We start from the raw sequence: 18,457 nt of genomic DNA on the forward strand, positions 1-18,457 counted from the left end.
TTATGTCTGTAATAAAGCCCTTTTGGGGGGAAAAACTCATTCTGATTGGCTACGACCTCGCCCAGTCATGTGAAATCCATTGATTATCGAGTCCCATTGTGACCAAGTGGGGGGACACTTTTTGTCAAGAGGACACTATTTGGCATGACAGGCCCATTAGAACAGAACACCACCTAACAATGGACACTGGGCTCTATATAAGGCCACTCTGCTCTGCTGTGTATGCTGTAGAGAACACAGGCATGTGATAATCACTCTCCAATCCCTTCACATATACAAGTGATACATTCACCAGAGCAGCTTGATGGACACAATTCACAACTTAACACTACAGCTGTTAGTTGCCATTAGCTATGAGTGTTCCACAGCCATTCGCCAGTTCGTAATGAGCAGCCAGGTGTGAACTACAGACCTCATTGGAGAGGCAATGCTAAGTCATTCCATTTTGTCAGACCGCTACAGAACAATCTATCAATACAAATTCAAATTACGAAGAGTAACAATGAATACTGTTAGCCAAGCGCAATAGATAAATGGTCATGCAACATATCTTTTCACTCATCCTCATACTTTGAGATAATCAACTCAGCCACAAAGCTATAGAGAATAGAACATAAGAGTAAACTTCAACATCATAAATTACAAGTGGCAATGTTGGTCAAATCGGGAGCAGTGGGAGATACAATATTCTGGGTTGGTATCTTTTCCAGAACTGGGAAAAGAGATGTGCTATGTAAAACGTGACAACAAGCATTCCGGCCCTGTTGACACAGGGAAACATATTTCTGTCAGCACCATCAAAATTTATGTTAGAGCCCCCGGCTCAGAGCGTAGCAGCAGTTAAACTAATCAATGGCAATGTGCTCCTCCATATGAGCCTGCTTACCGCCAAGCCAAGCAGACCTGGGTTCAAATACTATTTGAAATCTTTCCAATATTTTGAGTGTTTACTTTAGCCTGCTTAGAGGACCAGATGGGCGGGTTTTACAGGTTTGGGAAGATTTGATTGGTCCAATAAGCCAGGCAAGCTTAATTGAGCACTGATGAAGTATTTTAAATGATATTAAATAGTATTTGAAACCAGGTCTGCCGCTAAGCTAACAGTAACAACAGCATGGTGAGAAAACAAAGACAGGAAGAGGAAACGCGACAACAGGCCCCCGAAATGTGAGAAAACCAGCATTGCTGCTCCCATTATCACTGTAATTAAGATTCAGCAACTGTTCCTGTTAGCTTGTGATCGCCAAGCACTCCGGCAACGTTCCCGGAGCGCTCGGCAAACGTCCTGAGAGGGGCACAGATTAGCTTTCAGAGGCAGTGGCACGCGGTCAACCCAATTCTGTCCCTGTCCTTTCAAATCCCTATCAAGGGAGGACGATTACACAAGGTAAATCTCGGCTACAATAAGGGAGAGAAGGGGAAGAGTGTGTTTCTGATGTGCTTAGTGCTTGTGAGCATGGTTAGCGAGATGCAGTGTTGTGAGTGTGTGGTTGTGTACGGCAAAACTGTACCGCATGAGCTCATACATGCATGTGAATGTGTGAGTGAGTGCTGCATTGCACAAATGTAACGCATGAGTGTGTCTGTGCCACAGCGAGCGAGAGAGATTAGCTCTCCATTCACGTCCCCGATTCCCCCTACCCAGTGAGCAGGCAGCAGTCATGGACCAGGGTATCCTCTACGTAGACGCCCCTGTCCTCGTTGCTGTGGACGACGTCGCCATTGTGGTGCCAGAGCAGCGTGACCGAGGGGTCCAGGTAGGACACAGTGCACTGCAGCGGCAGCCGGTCCCCACGGAACACCACCTGTCTCTGGGACGGGATCAGCTGAAACAGGGGCAGCTCCAGAGGCTCATCTGGAGAAGAGAGGAATACACCAGGGAGAGGGTCAGGGAGAGGAGTAGAGGACGGGAAGGGTAGAACTCATTCATCCAGAGAGAAGGAGAGACTGGTGCGGTATTGGAATGGGAGGGGAGGAGGGGAATCAAAATGAATGATTCTCCATGACTGAAATCACATCAGTAATACGGTATTGCAAATGTGAACGCACAAATATAAACATACAATATGCACAAATACACTTACACAAAAACACACATTATCAATCAGGAGAAAGCATTGTGCTTGTAGGAATTAACAAAAGCTGTGGGGAATATAGAGGATTTACAGTCATTCAAATCAGTCACTACCATAATAATTATGATTCTTGTGGATGTTGGCTATATAAAAAAGCAGGTCAAGGGTTAAAAAGTTTTAGGAAAAGCTTAGAAAATGCTGGCACTGCCTGGCACTGCATGCACGGACGCACTTCTACATACTGATCTGAGATCATTGCAGTGTACTGGCTCGCTGTGGTACCTTGAGAATTCCACTGAACACAGGGAACATGTTCGATTGGACACATAAAGACACTTCCTTGGACATGCTCCAAGGAGCCAGCTAAGCAACACTCTACCTTCAGTTCCATTCAGATCAATGGAGAGTGATAGCAGTACAGTGTGAAAGGCCATTCAGTACATGAATCGTAAACCTCTCCCATTTACGGCTGCTGATACATTCAGTTCAAACGCTTACATCTCCGGCTACATTACATCTACATTCTAAATGCTATGCAACAAATCTGACAGAGATCAGGGTTGGGGAGTAAGTGATTACATGTAAATCAGTTACATGCAATCTGATTACATTTTTAAAACTGTAATCAGTTATGTTACAAGGAAACACATTGTAATAAGGTTACAGATACTTTAGACAAACTAGATGTTTACTTCTGAATCCATGTTGGCGAAAAAATACATTATGATACCTTTCTGTTTTCTCAGTGATATTTCAATTTGTAAGTTTGTTTTACCTGAGAAAGTTTGACCACAAGTCAGAAACCACCATGATGAAACACTAAATGTGTTTTATGGATCCGTTCTGTCTTCTTCCAATGCCTCTTAAGGGGAAAGAAATAAGATTACGATACTGAGTTTGTGTAATCCAAGATGGCGTAGCAGTCAGACGTCTTTGTCCTGTCGTGTCCCTTGTATATATCGTTTTACATATTTTTCATTGCATATCCTTTAAAATATTTTGCTAAACCTCATCATCTAAATACTCTCCTGCAACCCGCCTCACCCAATGTGGCGTGGATCTGCGTTGTTTTCCTAAATTATTTCTATTTACTTCGGATCTGGAATCCCTCAACTGAAGCTAGCCAGCTAACTACCAGATATCAGTCTGCAAACCATTGCCAGCGGTCATCAGCTAACCTTCAGCTCGGAAAGCTCTCGTCAGTTCGAACAACGTGACTCTAACCAGAGCATAACGGACCTGTTATTTTTATCCCCGGTTTCCTAACGCAAACTGAACATTTTCATCTGGATCTTCACAACTAGCTAACCGCAATCCCGGATGACTACTCCTGGCTAGCGTTTCCATCCCAGAGCAAGCACCAATTTAGCTTGAAGCTAGCCCGACCAGGGCTCCTGTGCTACCACCGAAGCATACTCCAGGGCTACAATATCGGCCTGCTAGCTACCTAGAGCTACTTGGAACCCTACTAATTCCATGACTGGTCTATCGACGTCACCGCACAAAGAGGCAAAAACAGACTTACCCCCATCGCGACGTCCCCCCCCAAAGGCTAACTTTCTAGCCCCTGCTATCTGCTTGCTTGCTAACCCGGTCTGCTAACTGCTAAACTGCCGGGCCCTGGTCTGCTAACTGCTAGCTTGCCTGCCCGGTCTGCTAACTGCTAGCCCTTGCTAACTGCTTGCTTGCTAACCCGGTCTGCTAACTGCTAGCTTGCACTGGTCTACTAGCTGCTAGCTTGTTTAGCTCCGGCCTACTAACTGTTAGCTTGTTAGCCTGCAAACTGTCTGAATCGCGGTGTCTCCAGCCAGCCCAACCACTCACTGGACCCATAAGTTCACTTGGCTACGCATGCCTCTCTCTAATATCAATATGCCTTGTCCATTACTGTCCTGGTTAGTGATTACTGTCTTATTTCACTGTAGAGCCTCTAGCCCTGCTCAATATGCCTCAACCAACCATGTTGTTCCACCTCCTACATATGCGATGACATCACCTGGTTTAAACATCTCTAGAGACTATATCTCTCTCTTCATTACTCAATGCCTAGGTTTACCTCCAATGTACTCACATCCTACCTTACCTTTGTCTGTATATTATGCCTTGAATCTATGCTATCGTGCCCAGAAACATGCTCCTTTTACTCTCTGTTCTGAACATGCTAGACGGCCAGTTCGTATAGACTTTAGCCGTACCCTTATCCTACTTCTCCTCTGTTCCTCTGGTGATGTGGAGGTTAATCCAGGTCCTGCAGTGCCTAGCTTCACTCCCACCCCCCAGGTGCTCTCATTTGTTGACTTCTGTAAACGTAAAAGCCTTAGTTTCATGCATGTTAACATTAGAAGCCTACTTCCTAAGTTTGTTTTACTCACTGCTTTCGCACACTCTGCCAACCCAGATGTCTTAGCCGTGTCTGAATCCTGGCTTAGGAAAACCACCAAAAGCCCTGAAATCTCCATTGCTAACTATAATGTTTTCCGCAAAGATATTACTGCCAAAGGGGGCGGTGTTGCAATCTACTGCAAAGATAGAAAGTAATACAGAGCTCTGCAGGCTAAGTCTGTACCCAAACAATTTGAGCTTCTACTTCTAAAAATTAATCTTTCCAGAAACAAGTCACTCACTGTTGCCGCTTGCTATAGACCTCCCTCTGCCCCCAGCTGTGCCCTCGATACTATATGTGAACTGATTGCCCCCCATCTATCTTCTGAGCTCGTGCTACTAGGTGACCTAAACTGGGACATGTTTAACACCCCGGCCATCCTACAAACTAAGCTTGATGCCCTCAATCTCACACAAATTATCAATGAACGTACCAGGTACAACCGCAAATCCGTAAATACGGGCACCCTCATAGATGTCATCCTAACTAATTCGCCCTCCAAATACACCTCTGCTGTTTTCAATCAAGATCTCAACGATCACTGCCTCATTCCCTGCATCCGTAATGGGTCTGCGACCAAACGACCACCCCTCATCACTGTCAAACGCACCCTGAAACACTTCTGCGAGCAGGCCTTTCTAATCGACCTGGCCGGGGTATCCTGGAATGACATTGACCTCATCCCGTCAGTAGATGATGCCTGGCTATTCTTTAAAAGTGCCTTCCTCACCATCTTTAATCAGCATGCCCCTCTCAAAAAATGTAGAACTAGGAATAGATATAGTCTTTGGTTCACGCCAGACCTGTCTGCCCTTGACCAGCACAAAAACACCCTGTGGCGTTCTGCATTAGCATTGAATAGCCCCCGTCATATGCAACTTTTCAGGGAAGTTAGGAACAAATATACACAGGCAGTTAGAAAAGCTAAGGCAAACTTTTTCAAACATACATTTGCATCCTGTAGTACTAACCCAAAAAAGTTCTGGGACACTATAAAGTCCATGGAGAATAAGAGCACCTCCTCCCAGCTGCCCACTGCTCTGAGGCTAGGAAACACTGTCACCACCGATAAATCCACTATAATTGAGAATTTCAACAAGCATTTCTCTACGGCTGGCCATGCTTTCCACATGGCTACCCCTACCCCGGTCAACTGCCCGGCACCCTCCACAGCAACCCGCCAAAGCCCCCACCATTTATCCTTTACCCAAATCCAGATAACCGATGTTCTGAAAGAGCTGCAAAATCTGGACCCCTACAAATCAGCCGGGCTAGACAATCTGGACCCTCTCTTTCTAAAATTATCTGCCGAAATTGTTGCAACCCCTATTACTAGCCTGTTCAACCTCTCTTTCGTATCGTCTGAGATTCCCAAAGATTGGAAAGCTGCCGCGGTCATCCCCCTCTTCAAAGGGGGTGACACTCTAGACCCAAACTGTTATAGACCTATATCCATCCTACCCTGTCTTTCTAAGGTCTTCAAAAGCCGAGTTAACAAACAGATTACTGACCATTTCGAATCCCACCATACCTTCTCCGCTATGCAATCTGGTTTCAGAGCTGGTCATGGGTGCACCTCAGCCACGCTCAAGGTTCTAAACGACATCATAACCGCCATCGATAAGACACATTACTGTGCAGCCGTATTCATCGACCTGGCCAAGGCTTTCGACTCTGTCAATCACACCATTCTTATTGGCAGACGCGACAGCCTTGGTTTCTCAAATGATTGCCTCGCCTGGTTTACCAACTACTTCTCTGATAGAGTTCAGTGTGTCAAATCGGCGGGCCTGTTGTCTGGACCTCTGACAGTCTCTATGGGGGTGCCACAGGGTTCAATTCTCGGGCCGACTCTCTTTTCTGTATACATCAATGATTTTGCTCTTGCTGCTGGTGATTCTCTGATCCACCTCTACGCAGACAACACCATTCTGTATACTTCTGGCCCCTCCTTGGACACTGTGTTAACTAACCTCCAGACGAGCTTCAATGCCATACAACTCTCCTTCCGTGGCCTCCAACTGCTCTTAAACGCAAGTAAAACTAAATGCATGCTTTTCAATCAATCACTGCCCTCACCTGCTCGCTCGTCCAGCATCACTACTCTGGACGGCTCTGACTTAGAATACGTGGACAACTACAAATACCTGGGTGTCTGGTTAGACTGTAAACTCTCCTTCCAGACTCACATTAAGCATCTCCAATCCAAAATTAAATCTAGAATCGGCTTCCTATATCGCAACAAAGCATCCTTCACTCATGCTGCCAAACATACCCTTGTAAAACTGACCATCCTACCGATCCTCGACTTCAGTGATGTCATCTATAAAATAGCCTCCAACACTCAACAAACTGGATGCAGTCTATCACAGTGCCATCCTTTTGTCACCAAAGACCCATACACTACCTACCATTGCGACCTGTACGCTCTCGTTGGTTGGCCCTCGCTTCATACTCGTCGCCAAACCCACTAGCTACAGGTTATCTACAAGTCTCTGCTAGGTAAAGCCCCACCTTATCTCAGCTCACTGGTCACCATAGCAGCACCCACTCATAGCACGCGCTCCAGCAGGTATATCTCACTGGTCACCCCCAAAGCCAATTCCTCCTTTTGTCATCTCTCCTTCCAGTTCTCTGCTGCCCATGACTGGAACGAATTGCAAAAATCTCTGAAACTGGAGACTCACATCTCCCTCACTAGCTTTAAGCACCAGCTGTCAGAGCAGTTTACAGATCACTGCACTTGTACTTAGCCTATCCGTAAACAGCCCATCTATCTACCTAACTCATCCCCATACTGGTATTTATTTATTTTGCTCCTTTGCACCCCAGTATCTCTACCTGCACATTCATCTTCTGCCGATTTACCATTCCAGTGTTTAATTGCTATATTGTAATTACTTCGCCACCATGGCCTATTTATTTCCTTAACTTACCTCATTTGCACTCACTGTATATAGACTTTTTGTTTTCTTTTGTTCTACTGTATTATTGACTGTATGTTTTGTTTATTCCATGTGTAACTCTGTGTTGTTGTATGTGTCGAATTGCTACGCTTTATCTTGGCCAGGTCGCAGTTGCAAATGAGAACTTGTTCTCAACTAGCCTACCTGGTTAAATAAAGGTGAAATAAAAAAATAAATGGCTGATTACAATTTTGGACAGGTAACTAGTAACTGTAACAGACTACATTTAGAAAATAACCTACTCAATCCTTACTGAGAGATAGTGAGAATGCGAAGGCACGGCTCCAATCCATCTCTCCAATCCATGGTTAAACTAAGCCAATAAATGTATATTTTAACATTTTAAGGTTGATTTAGCGAGGCCTGACCTTGATTTTATGTATACATACTCTAATGCATACACACATGGTAAAATTACATAATGCATATAAATAGCAAATACAAGACATACAGTGCCTTGCAAAAGTATTCGTCCCCCTTGGCGTTTTTCCTATTTTGTTGCATTACAACCTGTAATTGAAATGGATTTTTATTTGGATTTCATGTAACGGACATACACAAAATAGTCCAAATTGGTGAAGTGTAAAAAACTGAAAAGTGGTGCGTGCTATGAAGACCCTAAATAAGATCTGGTGAAACCAATTACCTTCAGAAGTCACATAATTGGTTAAATAAAGTCCACCTGTGTGCAATCTAAGTGTCACATGATTTGTCACATGATCTCAGGACATATACACCTCTTCTGAAAGGCCCCAGAGTCTGCAACACCACTTAGCAATGGGAACCACCAAGCAAGCGGCACCATGAAGACTAAGGAGTTCTCCAAACAGGTCAGGGACAAAGTTGTGGAGAAGTACAGATCAGTTTTGGTTATAAAAAAGTATCTGAAACTTTGAACATCCCACAGAGCACCATTAAATCCATTATTAAAAAATAGAAAGAATATGGCACCACAACAAACCTGCCAAGAGAGAGCCGCCCACCAAAACTCACAGACAAGGCAAGGAGGGCATTAATCAGAGAGGTAACAAAGAGACCAAATATAACCCTGAAGGAGCTGCAAAGCTCCACAGCGGAGATTGGAGTATCTGTCTACAGGACCACTTTAAGCCGTACGCACCACAGAGCTGGGCTTTATGGAAGAGTGGCCAGAAAAAAGCCCTTGCTTAAAGAAAAAATTAAGCAAACTTTTGGTGTTCACCAAAAGGCATGTGGGAGACTGCAAACATATGGAAGATGGTACTCTGGTCAGATGAGACTAAAATTGAGCAGTTTGGCCATCAAGGAAAACGCTGTCTGCGCAATCCCAACACCTCTCATCACCCTGAGAATACCATGGTGGTGGCAGCATCATAGTGTGGGGATGTGTTTCATAAGCAGGGACTGGGAAACTGGTCAGAATTGAAGGAATGATGGATGGCGCTAAATACAGGGAAATTCTTGAGGGAAACCTGTTTCAGTCTTCCAGAGATTTCAGACTGGGATGGAGGTTCACCTTGGCCCTAAGCATACTGCTAAAGCAACACTTGAGTGGTTTAAGGGGAAACATTTAAATGTAATTGGAATGGCCTAGTCAAAGCCCAGACCTCAATCCAATTGAGAATCTGTTGTGTGACTTAAAATTGCTGTACATCAGCAGAACCTATCCAACTTGAAGGAGCAGGTTTGCCTTGAAGAATGGGCAAAAATCCCAGTGGCTAGATGTGCCAAGCTTATAGAGACATACCCCATTAGACTTGCAGCTGTAATTGCTGCAAAAGGTATTTTGCAAAGTATTACAAAGTATTGACTTTGGGGGGTGAATAGTTATGTATATTCAAGTTTTCTGTTCCTTGTTTTATTTCTTGTTCATTTTACAAGAAAAAACATTTTGCATCTTCAAAGTGGTAGGCATGTTATGTAAATAAAATGATACAAACCTCCCAAAATCAATTTTAATTTCAGTTTGTAAAGTAACAAATTTGGAAAAATGTCAAGGGGGTGAATACTTTCGCAAGCCGCTGTATGTGCTGCTGTACTAAAGTACACCATTAACATCCTCATCTCCTGGATTAACACCACTCATCTGTTGATATTGCAATCTACATGTGTTTATAAAAAACAACAACATATTGTGCTTTTTTACCCTCCAAATTCGTGATATCCAATTGGTAGTTACAATCTTGTCCTATCGCTGCAACTCCCGTACGTATTCGGGAGAGGCGAAGGTCGAGAGCCATGCGTCCTCCAAAACACAACCCACTGCTCGCTTACTCGGAAGCCAGCTGCACCAACGTGTCTTAGGAAACACCATACACCTGGCGACTGTGTCAGTGTGCATGCTCCCGGCCCGCCACCGGAGTCAAGGACATGTCTGCCGGCCAAAACCTCCCCTAGCCCGGATGATGCTGGGCCAATTGTGCGCTGCCTCATGGGTCTCCCGGTATCGAACCCGGATCTGTAGTAACTCCGCTAGCACTGCAATGTAGTGCCTTAGACCGCTGCACCACTCTGGAGGCCCTCAATCTACATGTCTTTTATAGTGTAATTTCATTTGTTGATCATTTACAGAGCCATGTATTTGGTAGTTGCACATGAAGAGGTGCAGAACTGGAGCTACCGCATACCCTGTAGCTGACTGCAGCTGGCTAAATGGTACCACAGCAAAAAAAAAGCGATGGACTGTTGACCCGCTATTATGCTCATACTGTTGAATCAACACTAAGTGCCAAAGGATCCGAGTGGCAGATGGCCTGTGCCTATCAGGCGCTGCCAGGGTGAGATTGTGTGTGTGTGTGTGTGTTTTCCCGGTGTGTACAGTATGTGCGTGCTGATGAAGTAAGGGTGTTGAGCCATTGTGTGTGTGTAATTGCACGAGGAAAAGCCAGGGCAATGCCCTATCCGTGTGTTTGTTTGTACACTAGTATGTGTGCGAGCGTGTGTGCGCGCATGTGTGAGTAAGTGTGTGTGATGGTGCGAGGATCCCTGGGTTGCAGTTAACACAACCCCCTAGAGTCGATGTCCTCACCCATGATGAAATCTAATTAGCATAGTACAAAAATCCCCGTACAAATTTGTCTGTTGAAGCTAGAGATGGTTTTTTTGCAAGGGCTGCGTCTCAATCCACTGTGGTGGAAGGAGGCAGAGCTACAGCTGTGTGTCAGACCAGGAGACGGTTCCGAACGGTTTGGCTCTACGACCCCCACAGGTGTCACGGGACTAATCAGAAGTCGATACTGAATGTGTAATTGTGACAAATGTGTAAATGTTCTTAACGTTTAAACTGTCATTTTTTCCCCCATAATTTAAACATTTAAAAGATAAGAAAATGTTCATGAAATGAGAAGTCACAATTCAGATATGATCATGCGTATGACAACTAAGGGGCAATGCAGTTCGATCTACCGCAGTCCTGGCTACTTACCAGAAGGCACTCACCTTGCTACTGTCCCCAACAGTGGTAGTTAATGCCATTTTATGTTCTCTGCTGTGTCCCTCTCCTCTATGTTCCCAATTGTCAGTACATGGGACTTCATGTCCCGCTTCTTATCAATGTGATTGCTTGTTGCAGTGATGTATGACAGCATGTTCATAGATGTCCAAAAATCTGTTGTTAATGCCACGTATGGTGTTCGAGAGCTCGCACTCTGTACTTGCAGAGCAATCATTGTACATTTTTTGGCATCTTGTAGTGTGGTTCTAGATATGCCATCAGGGCAGTGAAGCCGACATCCTCTACCATTGACAATGGATGCATATCAACTGTAATCAGTGCTGTGATTTTTTTTCACTCTGTCCCTTATCGCACTGCCGCCAGCAACGGGTTGGGGGTGACTTCCTTTCAGATGGTTAAGCATTGCACCTGTACTGCCCCTGTAGCTCAATTCCACCTTGCAAAGATTGCATTCATTTCACCACCTTCTCAAGTATTGCCAAACAGGACTTTGCTGCTGTCGCTTCCCTGTCTCACACTCTGCCATTTTTCCAACCGTTAACGACGATGATGTGCGGAGCACTATAAAGTATATCTGTGGCAAATCATTTGAAAGATGCATATTTTCTACTACTAACTTTACAGCATTGTTGCGAAAGGTATTTGTTTAATTTGTATGTTTTGTGCCGCACTGTGATTTACATTTTGTAAACGGAAAAAAGTGTTAAAAAATGTTCGCCAGAGATTTTTTATGAACAATAACGATCCAAATGTCATTTAAACATTTAAACGTTCACACCCCTAGTACCAACTTCTGTCTGTAGCGTCTGAACGGTTTGGGCTAGACGCCTTGACTTTTTCTACATATTGTTACGTTACAGCCTTAATCAAAAATGTATTAAATTATTATTTTTCCTCATCAATCTACACACAATACCCCAATAATGACAAAGCAAAAACAGGTTTTTAGAAATGTTTGCTAATTTATAAATAAATAAAACTCATATCACATTTACATAAGTATTCAGACCCTTTACTCAGTACTTTGGCAGCGATTACAGACTTGAGTCTTCTTGGGAAGGACACTACAAGCTTGGCAGACCAGTATTTGGGGAGTTTCTCCCATTCTTCTCTGCAGATCCTGTCAAGCTCTGTCAGGTTGAAGGGGAGCGTCACTGCACATCTATTTTCAGGTCTGTTTGATCAGGTTCAAGTCCAGGTTCTGGCTCGGCCACTCAAGGACATTCAGGGACTTGTCCCAAAGCCACTCCTGCATTGTCTTGGCTGTGTGCTTAGGGTCATTGTCCTGTTGGAAGGTGAACATTCGCACCAGTCTGAGGTCCTGAGCACTCTGGAGCAGGTTTTCATCAAGGATCTCTCTGTACTTTGCTCCATTCATCTTTCCCTCGATCCTGACTAGTTTCCTAGTTTCCTAGTCCCTGCCACTGAAAAACATCCCCACAGCATGATGCTTCACCGTAGGGATGGTGCCAGGCCAAAGAGTTCAATCTTGGTTTCATCAGACCAGAGAATCTTGTATCTCATGGTCTGAGGCTTTAGGTGCCTTTTGGCTAACTCCAAGAGGGCTGTCATATGCCTTTTACTGAGGAGTGGCTTCTGTCTGGCCACTCTAACATAAAGGCCTGATTGGTGGGTGCTGCAGAGATGGTAGTCCTTCTGGAAGTTCTCCCATCTCCACAGAGGAACTCTAGAGCTCTGTCAGAGTGACCATCGGGTCCTTGGTCACCTCCCTGACCAAGGCCCTTCACCCCCGATTGCTCAGTTTGACCGGGCGGCCAGCTCTTGGGAGAGTCTTGGTGGTTCCAAATTTCTTCCATTTAAGAATGATGGAGGCCACTGTGTTCTTTCAGACCTTCAACATTGCAGCAATTGTTTGGTATCCTTCCCTAGACCTGTGCCTCGACACAATCAGTCTCGGAGCTCTATGGACAATTCCTTCGACCTCATGGCTTGGTTTCTGCTCTGACATGCACTGTCAGCTGTGGGACTTCATATTGACAGGTGTGTGCCTGTCCAAATCATATCCAATTAATTGAATTCACCTCAGGTGGACTCCAATCAAGTTGTAGAAACATCTCAAGGATGATCAATGGAAACAGGATGCATCTGAGGTCAATTTAGAGTCTCATAGTAAAGTATCTGAATATTTTTTTTCTATCTTTACAAAATTTGCAAAAGTGTCCAAAAGCCATTTTTTGGGGGGGGTTTTGTGTGTAGATTGATGAGGAATTTTTATTTATTTAATACATGTCATAATAAGGCTGTAAGGTAACAAAATGTGTAAGTCAAGGGGTCTGAATACTTTTTGAATGCACTTTATATGACCTCTCTATGGAAAGATGAGACTCTCACGAACATGTTGTTGTTCTCCATTTTTCTCTACGACCCCCAAGTGTCACGGACTCGTCTGAAGGTACCGGGATGAAAATGTAATGGAAGTGAATAGGGCATTTCCACATCAAAGGGTAATTCCATGGTAAATTATTATAATTATTTTATCTCTCAGATATAGGACACATGCACTTCAATCTGTTTTGCCATGTATGAATCTGTTATCATATGCGTTTCTATGGACTAATTGCAGGCCAAATTCAATGTTTTATCATATATATATATATATATTTTTTTTTTAAATACACAAAATTATAGCTACCGACAGGGGTCCTAAAATTCAAAATCAAATAGCTAAATGATCCTTGTTAAGACCATCTTAAAACAATTCCCAGCCCCAGGCCCCTAACCAGATTGACCTGTGTTCCCTGGCAGGAGGGGCGTGCCGAGCAGCTGCTATGGCTGGTCCTGTAGTGAGTGGACACATGGCCAAACGTCTGGCAGTAGTCCACAGAGGAAACCATTCAAATCACTACAGAACAGCTCCACCAAAGCCTGGTACCTGATCTGTTTGTGCTGTCTTGCCAAACACAACTATGACCATAGGAGTTGGCAAGACAGCACAAACAGATTTGCGACCAGGCTAGTCCAACCAATCCACCCGCAACTGCTAAATCGGTCTGTGAGTGAGCCACATCATTCAGGATGGGAAGCCATTAAATGATAATCTCCTAATTAATCAAAACAAGTCCAACACTTCCATTTCCTCAATACGATTAGGCCCTTTCACGCACACTTTCCACACTTCTTATTGTATTCGGATGTTGCTCGGATAACACTGTCTTTTTCAGAATACGGAGTTGATTAAACTTTAAACCAAGTTCTACTGGCTGGCCACAGGGTCTGATGGGTATATTGGCCTATATGCATAAGGCCTGTAGTGACCATAAGAGGACCATGTCACTGCCGTAGCTTAATATAATAAATAATAACACCAGACATTACACCAGAGACCCAGGTTGTGTATGGATCAACCATTCGCTGCTATGTATTTCATTTCAATGAATTCCACAAAGAGGCCCTGCCTGGTTTTCACTGATGAAGCCTTGAGGAAACAGGAGTAGAGGCCCCGTGCTCCTTTATTCCTCCGTGTTTGTGTGCGTCTCTGCATGTGATCCTTATTTCACAGTGTTAGATGAGCTGAACAGACGTTGCCCTGACCCCCCCCCCCCCCCCCCCCCCATCCGAGGAAGCACCTGATCCTGGCAGGAAGCCTCTCCTCCCTCCTCCCTCCGTCCGTTCCCCCTCGCTTGAGAATGACACTCGACCCGAACGCCATGTCAGACCGGCGAAAGGAGGAGAAACACTTTAAAATGTGCTCACCCTGACATCTGCTACTCGTTACATCACTTTGGAGAACTACGATAGAAGGAACATTTAAAAAATGAGCAACCTAATAGTTCAACATAATAGTTCAACATAATGAAACGAGAGACAAATCTCTTGTTTGGTATGAGTTGGAGGGGTAGCTTTGTCAATTGTCATCTTATCGACCGCCAGTCTCAGTAATACCTTGACCTATAGCATCAGGTGCTGAACAAACACAGCTGATACGTGATGAAGTCCTGATGGCCACAGTATAGCCTTGCTGCATTCCATGACATTAAGTGAACCCATACGGAGATAATAGGCTGAAAATAACATTACAAGAAGAGATTGTTAGAGCACTCCACTGTGTCCAATCGAAAATGGCTCTTGCCAAGCAAATAAATAAGGTATTGTAGGAGGCTGTTGTATAGGGAGTAAAATCCCACGGAGGCATGCACGGTAATCCCATAATGAATGTGTTAGGCTGAAAGAACAATTCACTATTCCAACCATCCTAATTCCACTCTTGGCTTCATGTCATACGACTGTGTGGAATTACCCAGTAAGTGCTTGGATTGTTCCACATAACGAAAAAAAAAAACACACACTCAGGATTCCATAGAATAACTTCAGAATGTATCTGGTCGGGTACGTGGATAAGAAGTGTGTGAATAGAACAATCTCCACAAACAAACACATGAAAGAGTGACAAATGGGTCGGGACCTAATGCCTGGTGGTCTCTGACTTCTTGAACTACGTTGACCACCTTCATCGCACCTTGATAGATGGAAAAGTATCTGTCACCTGGTCTGTTTCTACTAGGAAATACTTGTGACATTCTACTGGATTCGATGAACTGGTTAATGCATTTTTTTTTAAAAAGCCAATTCTAAAAAAGTGGTTGGATCCAAATACTTATTTAAAATCTTTCTGGAAAATGTACTTTTTTAGACATTCTTATTCTAAAGAAAGCCACCGCTAGGATGCATGATGCGGCTCCAAAAGCTTTAGTGGGCTGGTCAAATGCCATCTCCAACATCAAAGACCTTTCGTTAGGTACCCCGGTGTCTTGAACTGCTGTATCAATCCCCCTCTACATGCTCATGTTTTGTCGCTGTACAAATCATGTGCATGCTATATCTTGTTTGATTGACATTGATAAAAGCACCCAATATTTTGTTTTCCTCCAACACGCACGCACGCACACACACAGACACACCCCCACCACCCCACCCCAATTTCCATTTCGAGCAGTGACTCGTGTTTTCTCATCCCGGTGTAATATCCTCTAAGCGTGTGCAGGATACGGGGAGTGTAGGGGCAGGGCAGGGGGAGAGCTGCGATCAGAAACGAGATGTGATTCCCCCCCATGGCTCAGAGCACACAGAACAGCACACAGCACAGCACAGAGCAGAGATGGAAACACCAGAACTGCTAGCTACCTCACCAGTCCCCAGAGCTTTCCTCCATGTCTTCCTCACGGGCCATTCACTCACCTTACATACACAGAGGGGTGATTCGGCAGACAGCAGGGAATATTCAGCCACAGACTTTCAGACATCGTCATAGGCCATATTCATCATCATATTCATTCATTTTGTGGGACAATGCAATTTCTAATATATACAGAAAAAAGGGGTCAATGTAATGCTCGTGTAGGTGTTGTGTACGCCTTATTTAAAGAGAGATAGGGATGATGTGAGATAACATACCACATCTGAGCTGTGTCTCCCTCAGGTTGTGGACCTCCAGGCCGCGGAGGTGTGTGGGATGAACACACAGGGTGTCGTTGCCCAGAAGCACGCCGTTTGCCCTGGCCCACAGCAGCAGCCACTCCAGCTGACAGTCACAGAACAGAGACTCTGTAGAGAAGTGCCTGAGGGGATACGGCAATGGCGTTAAAACCATCACCGCACTGTGTGTTGGTGTCATTTTGGTACAGGGTGAGACTGACTATCTGTTCGTAGGGTGTGTGTTTGTGTGTGTGTGTTGTTTCATTTTGTTTTCTTACAGGACTTCGAGAGACAGGAGGTGTGTGAATAGTCCCACCGGCAAGGTAGAGAAAATATTTCCAGATAGATTCCTGTGGGGAAAACAGTGCAAATACACATCAAACCAGTTAACTTTGAACAAGTAGAAAAGCCACAGTATCTGCTGTTGCGTTACTTTGAAACAGCCTTATCTAAGAGAAAAAACATAGACCCTACATCTCAAAACATCTCAAATTGTGCGTACAGTGCTGCATGTTTTCAATTTAGAGATTACTCACAATTTAGAGAGATTGCCAAGGTCTACAAACATTTCAGGAGAGAGGCAGCCAATCCGATTGTTGGACAGATCCCTATAAGGACAAAAAGCTAACTTTAAATGATGGCTAAGAGATAAGCCAAGCCCATCTGACTTAAAGCATTAAGAGCACTGATCATCGCAGGAGAGCTGGCATGAGATAATACAGAATGAGCTTGGCTGTGACAACAAGTGTGTTGTGTGTGTGTGTTTTTGTGCCGTCTCCTCTCGTAATAACGTAATAATGAGAGCTTAAGCAGCTCAAGGAACTATGATGTTAAACCACCAGACCAATGTTTCTTTATTCCAAATCGCGGGATATCAACCCTGACCTTCTGTTACCCCTTCATCCTCACACACTTATGCACCACACACGCCACACACGCGTGCACAAACACGCACTCACACACACAGAAGGCTGTCGTGGCTCTGTGCCCTTCCCCTCTGTAATTAAAGAGCTGCTTTGCTGGAGCAGCTGTGGGAAAATAAGCAAGGCACTCAAGTAATCACCAGTTGGGGAGCACTTAAATTAGCACTCTGCTGCTCCCAGAGCCTGGCGCACTTGCCTGCTGCAACACCCCAGCAGCCTAAAACCTCCTAACAATCATGATGGAATTAAGTCATTTACGCTGCAGGGTTTATCTATGACCATCTTTGTGCGAGTGTGCTTAGGTTTGTGTGTGTGTGTGTTCGTGTGTGAGAGAGAGAGAGAGAGAGAGGAGTGTGTGTTTTATCTACCACTTCAGGAAAGAATGAATTTGCTGCTTCTTTTTTTAATCATGATGTCATAATTGTCACAGTGTAATAACCCTCCCCGCCCTCCCCTCACCAATGCCCCTTAACCCCCATAAAACCCTGGCCTCGCCACTCTGTGTAGCCCACCCACTATTACAACCCGCTTCATACTTACAGTCTCCTCAGAGCCACCAGTCCGCGGAAGGCCCCATGCTCCACCGTGCTAATCAAATTATTCCTCAGGTCCCTAAGAGAGAGGGAGGGATAGAGGGAGAGAGAAAGAGAGAGAGAGGGTGGGGGGAGGGGGGGGGTGCGAAAGAGAGAGCGAGAGAGAGTAAGCAAGGGAGAGTGAGAGAGAATGGAGATAAGGGAGGTCACTTTTCATGCCACTGTGGGTTTTGAGAGTCACATTGCTGGAGACAGGGAGGGGGATTGCCCCTTAAAACCCTCTCATCTGGCAGTACAGTAAGTGGTTGGCAGTTAGCGATGAGATACATTGAGCTGAGCTCTTGTCAGGGCCGAGCATGGAAGCTCATTGTGACATTAAGATGTAAACTCGAGGCTCCTAACAACGAAAACGCCATTTGTGATTCATTCAAGACGTGACAGTGCAGCTCCCACAGATCACAAGGCCAAGAAGATTTGGTGAAATGCAAAGATGGCAACTTTTACTAATGCTGTACTAACATGATGAAACTCAGTTGTGAATACACAGTTAACCCTGAATAGAGATGGGTATCTCTATTCAGAAAGGAAATATTACTCTTTATCGCTTTGATGTGGTCGGATATTACATGCATTTGAAATTGGCCATCATATGCATCATCAGTGACAGAGAATGATAGTGTACGGAGGTTATTTCAAGAAATACCATGTCGG

General features: G+C 44.6%; 1 protein-coding gene across 2 annotated transcripts in view; it reads right to left on the reverse strand.

The window, feature by feature from the left end:
- Positions 1-18,457, reverse strand: part of LOC110526836 (adhesion G protein-coupled receptor A3) — a 286,109-nt gene that overhangs the window by 194,140 nt on the left and 73,512 nt on the right. For both annotated transcript variants that reach the window (XM_036982670.1, XM_036982667.1), the window contains exons 3-7: positions 17,754-17,825; positions 16,827-16,898; positions 16,569-16,640; positions 16,270-16,433; positions 1,642-1,855 (exon numbers count right to left, since the gene is read on the reverse strand). In XM_036982670.1, the coding sequence (XP_036838565.1) occupies positions 1,642-1,855; positions 16,270-16,433; positions 16,569-16,640; positions 16,827-16,898; positions 17,754-17,825 (594 nt within the window). The remainder of the gene's footprint in view (positions 1-1,641; positions 1,856-16,269; positions 16,434-16,568; positions 16,641-16,826; positions 16,899-17,753; positions 17,826-18,457) is intronic.

Source organism: Oncorhynchus mykiss, chromosome 1 (assembly GCF_013265735.2).
Source record: "Oncorhynchus mykiss isolate Arlee chromosome 1, USDA_OmykA_1.1, whole genome shotgun sequence".
In the NCBI taxonomy this organism is placed as follows: domain Eukaryota; kingdom Metazoa; phylum Chordata; class Actinopteri; order Salmoniformes; family Salmonidae; genus Oncorhynchus; species Oncorhynchus mykiss.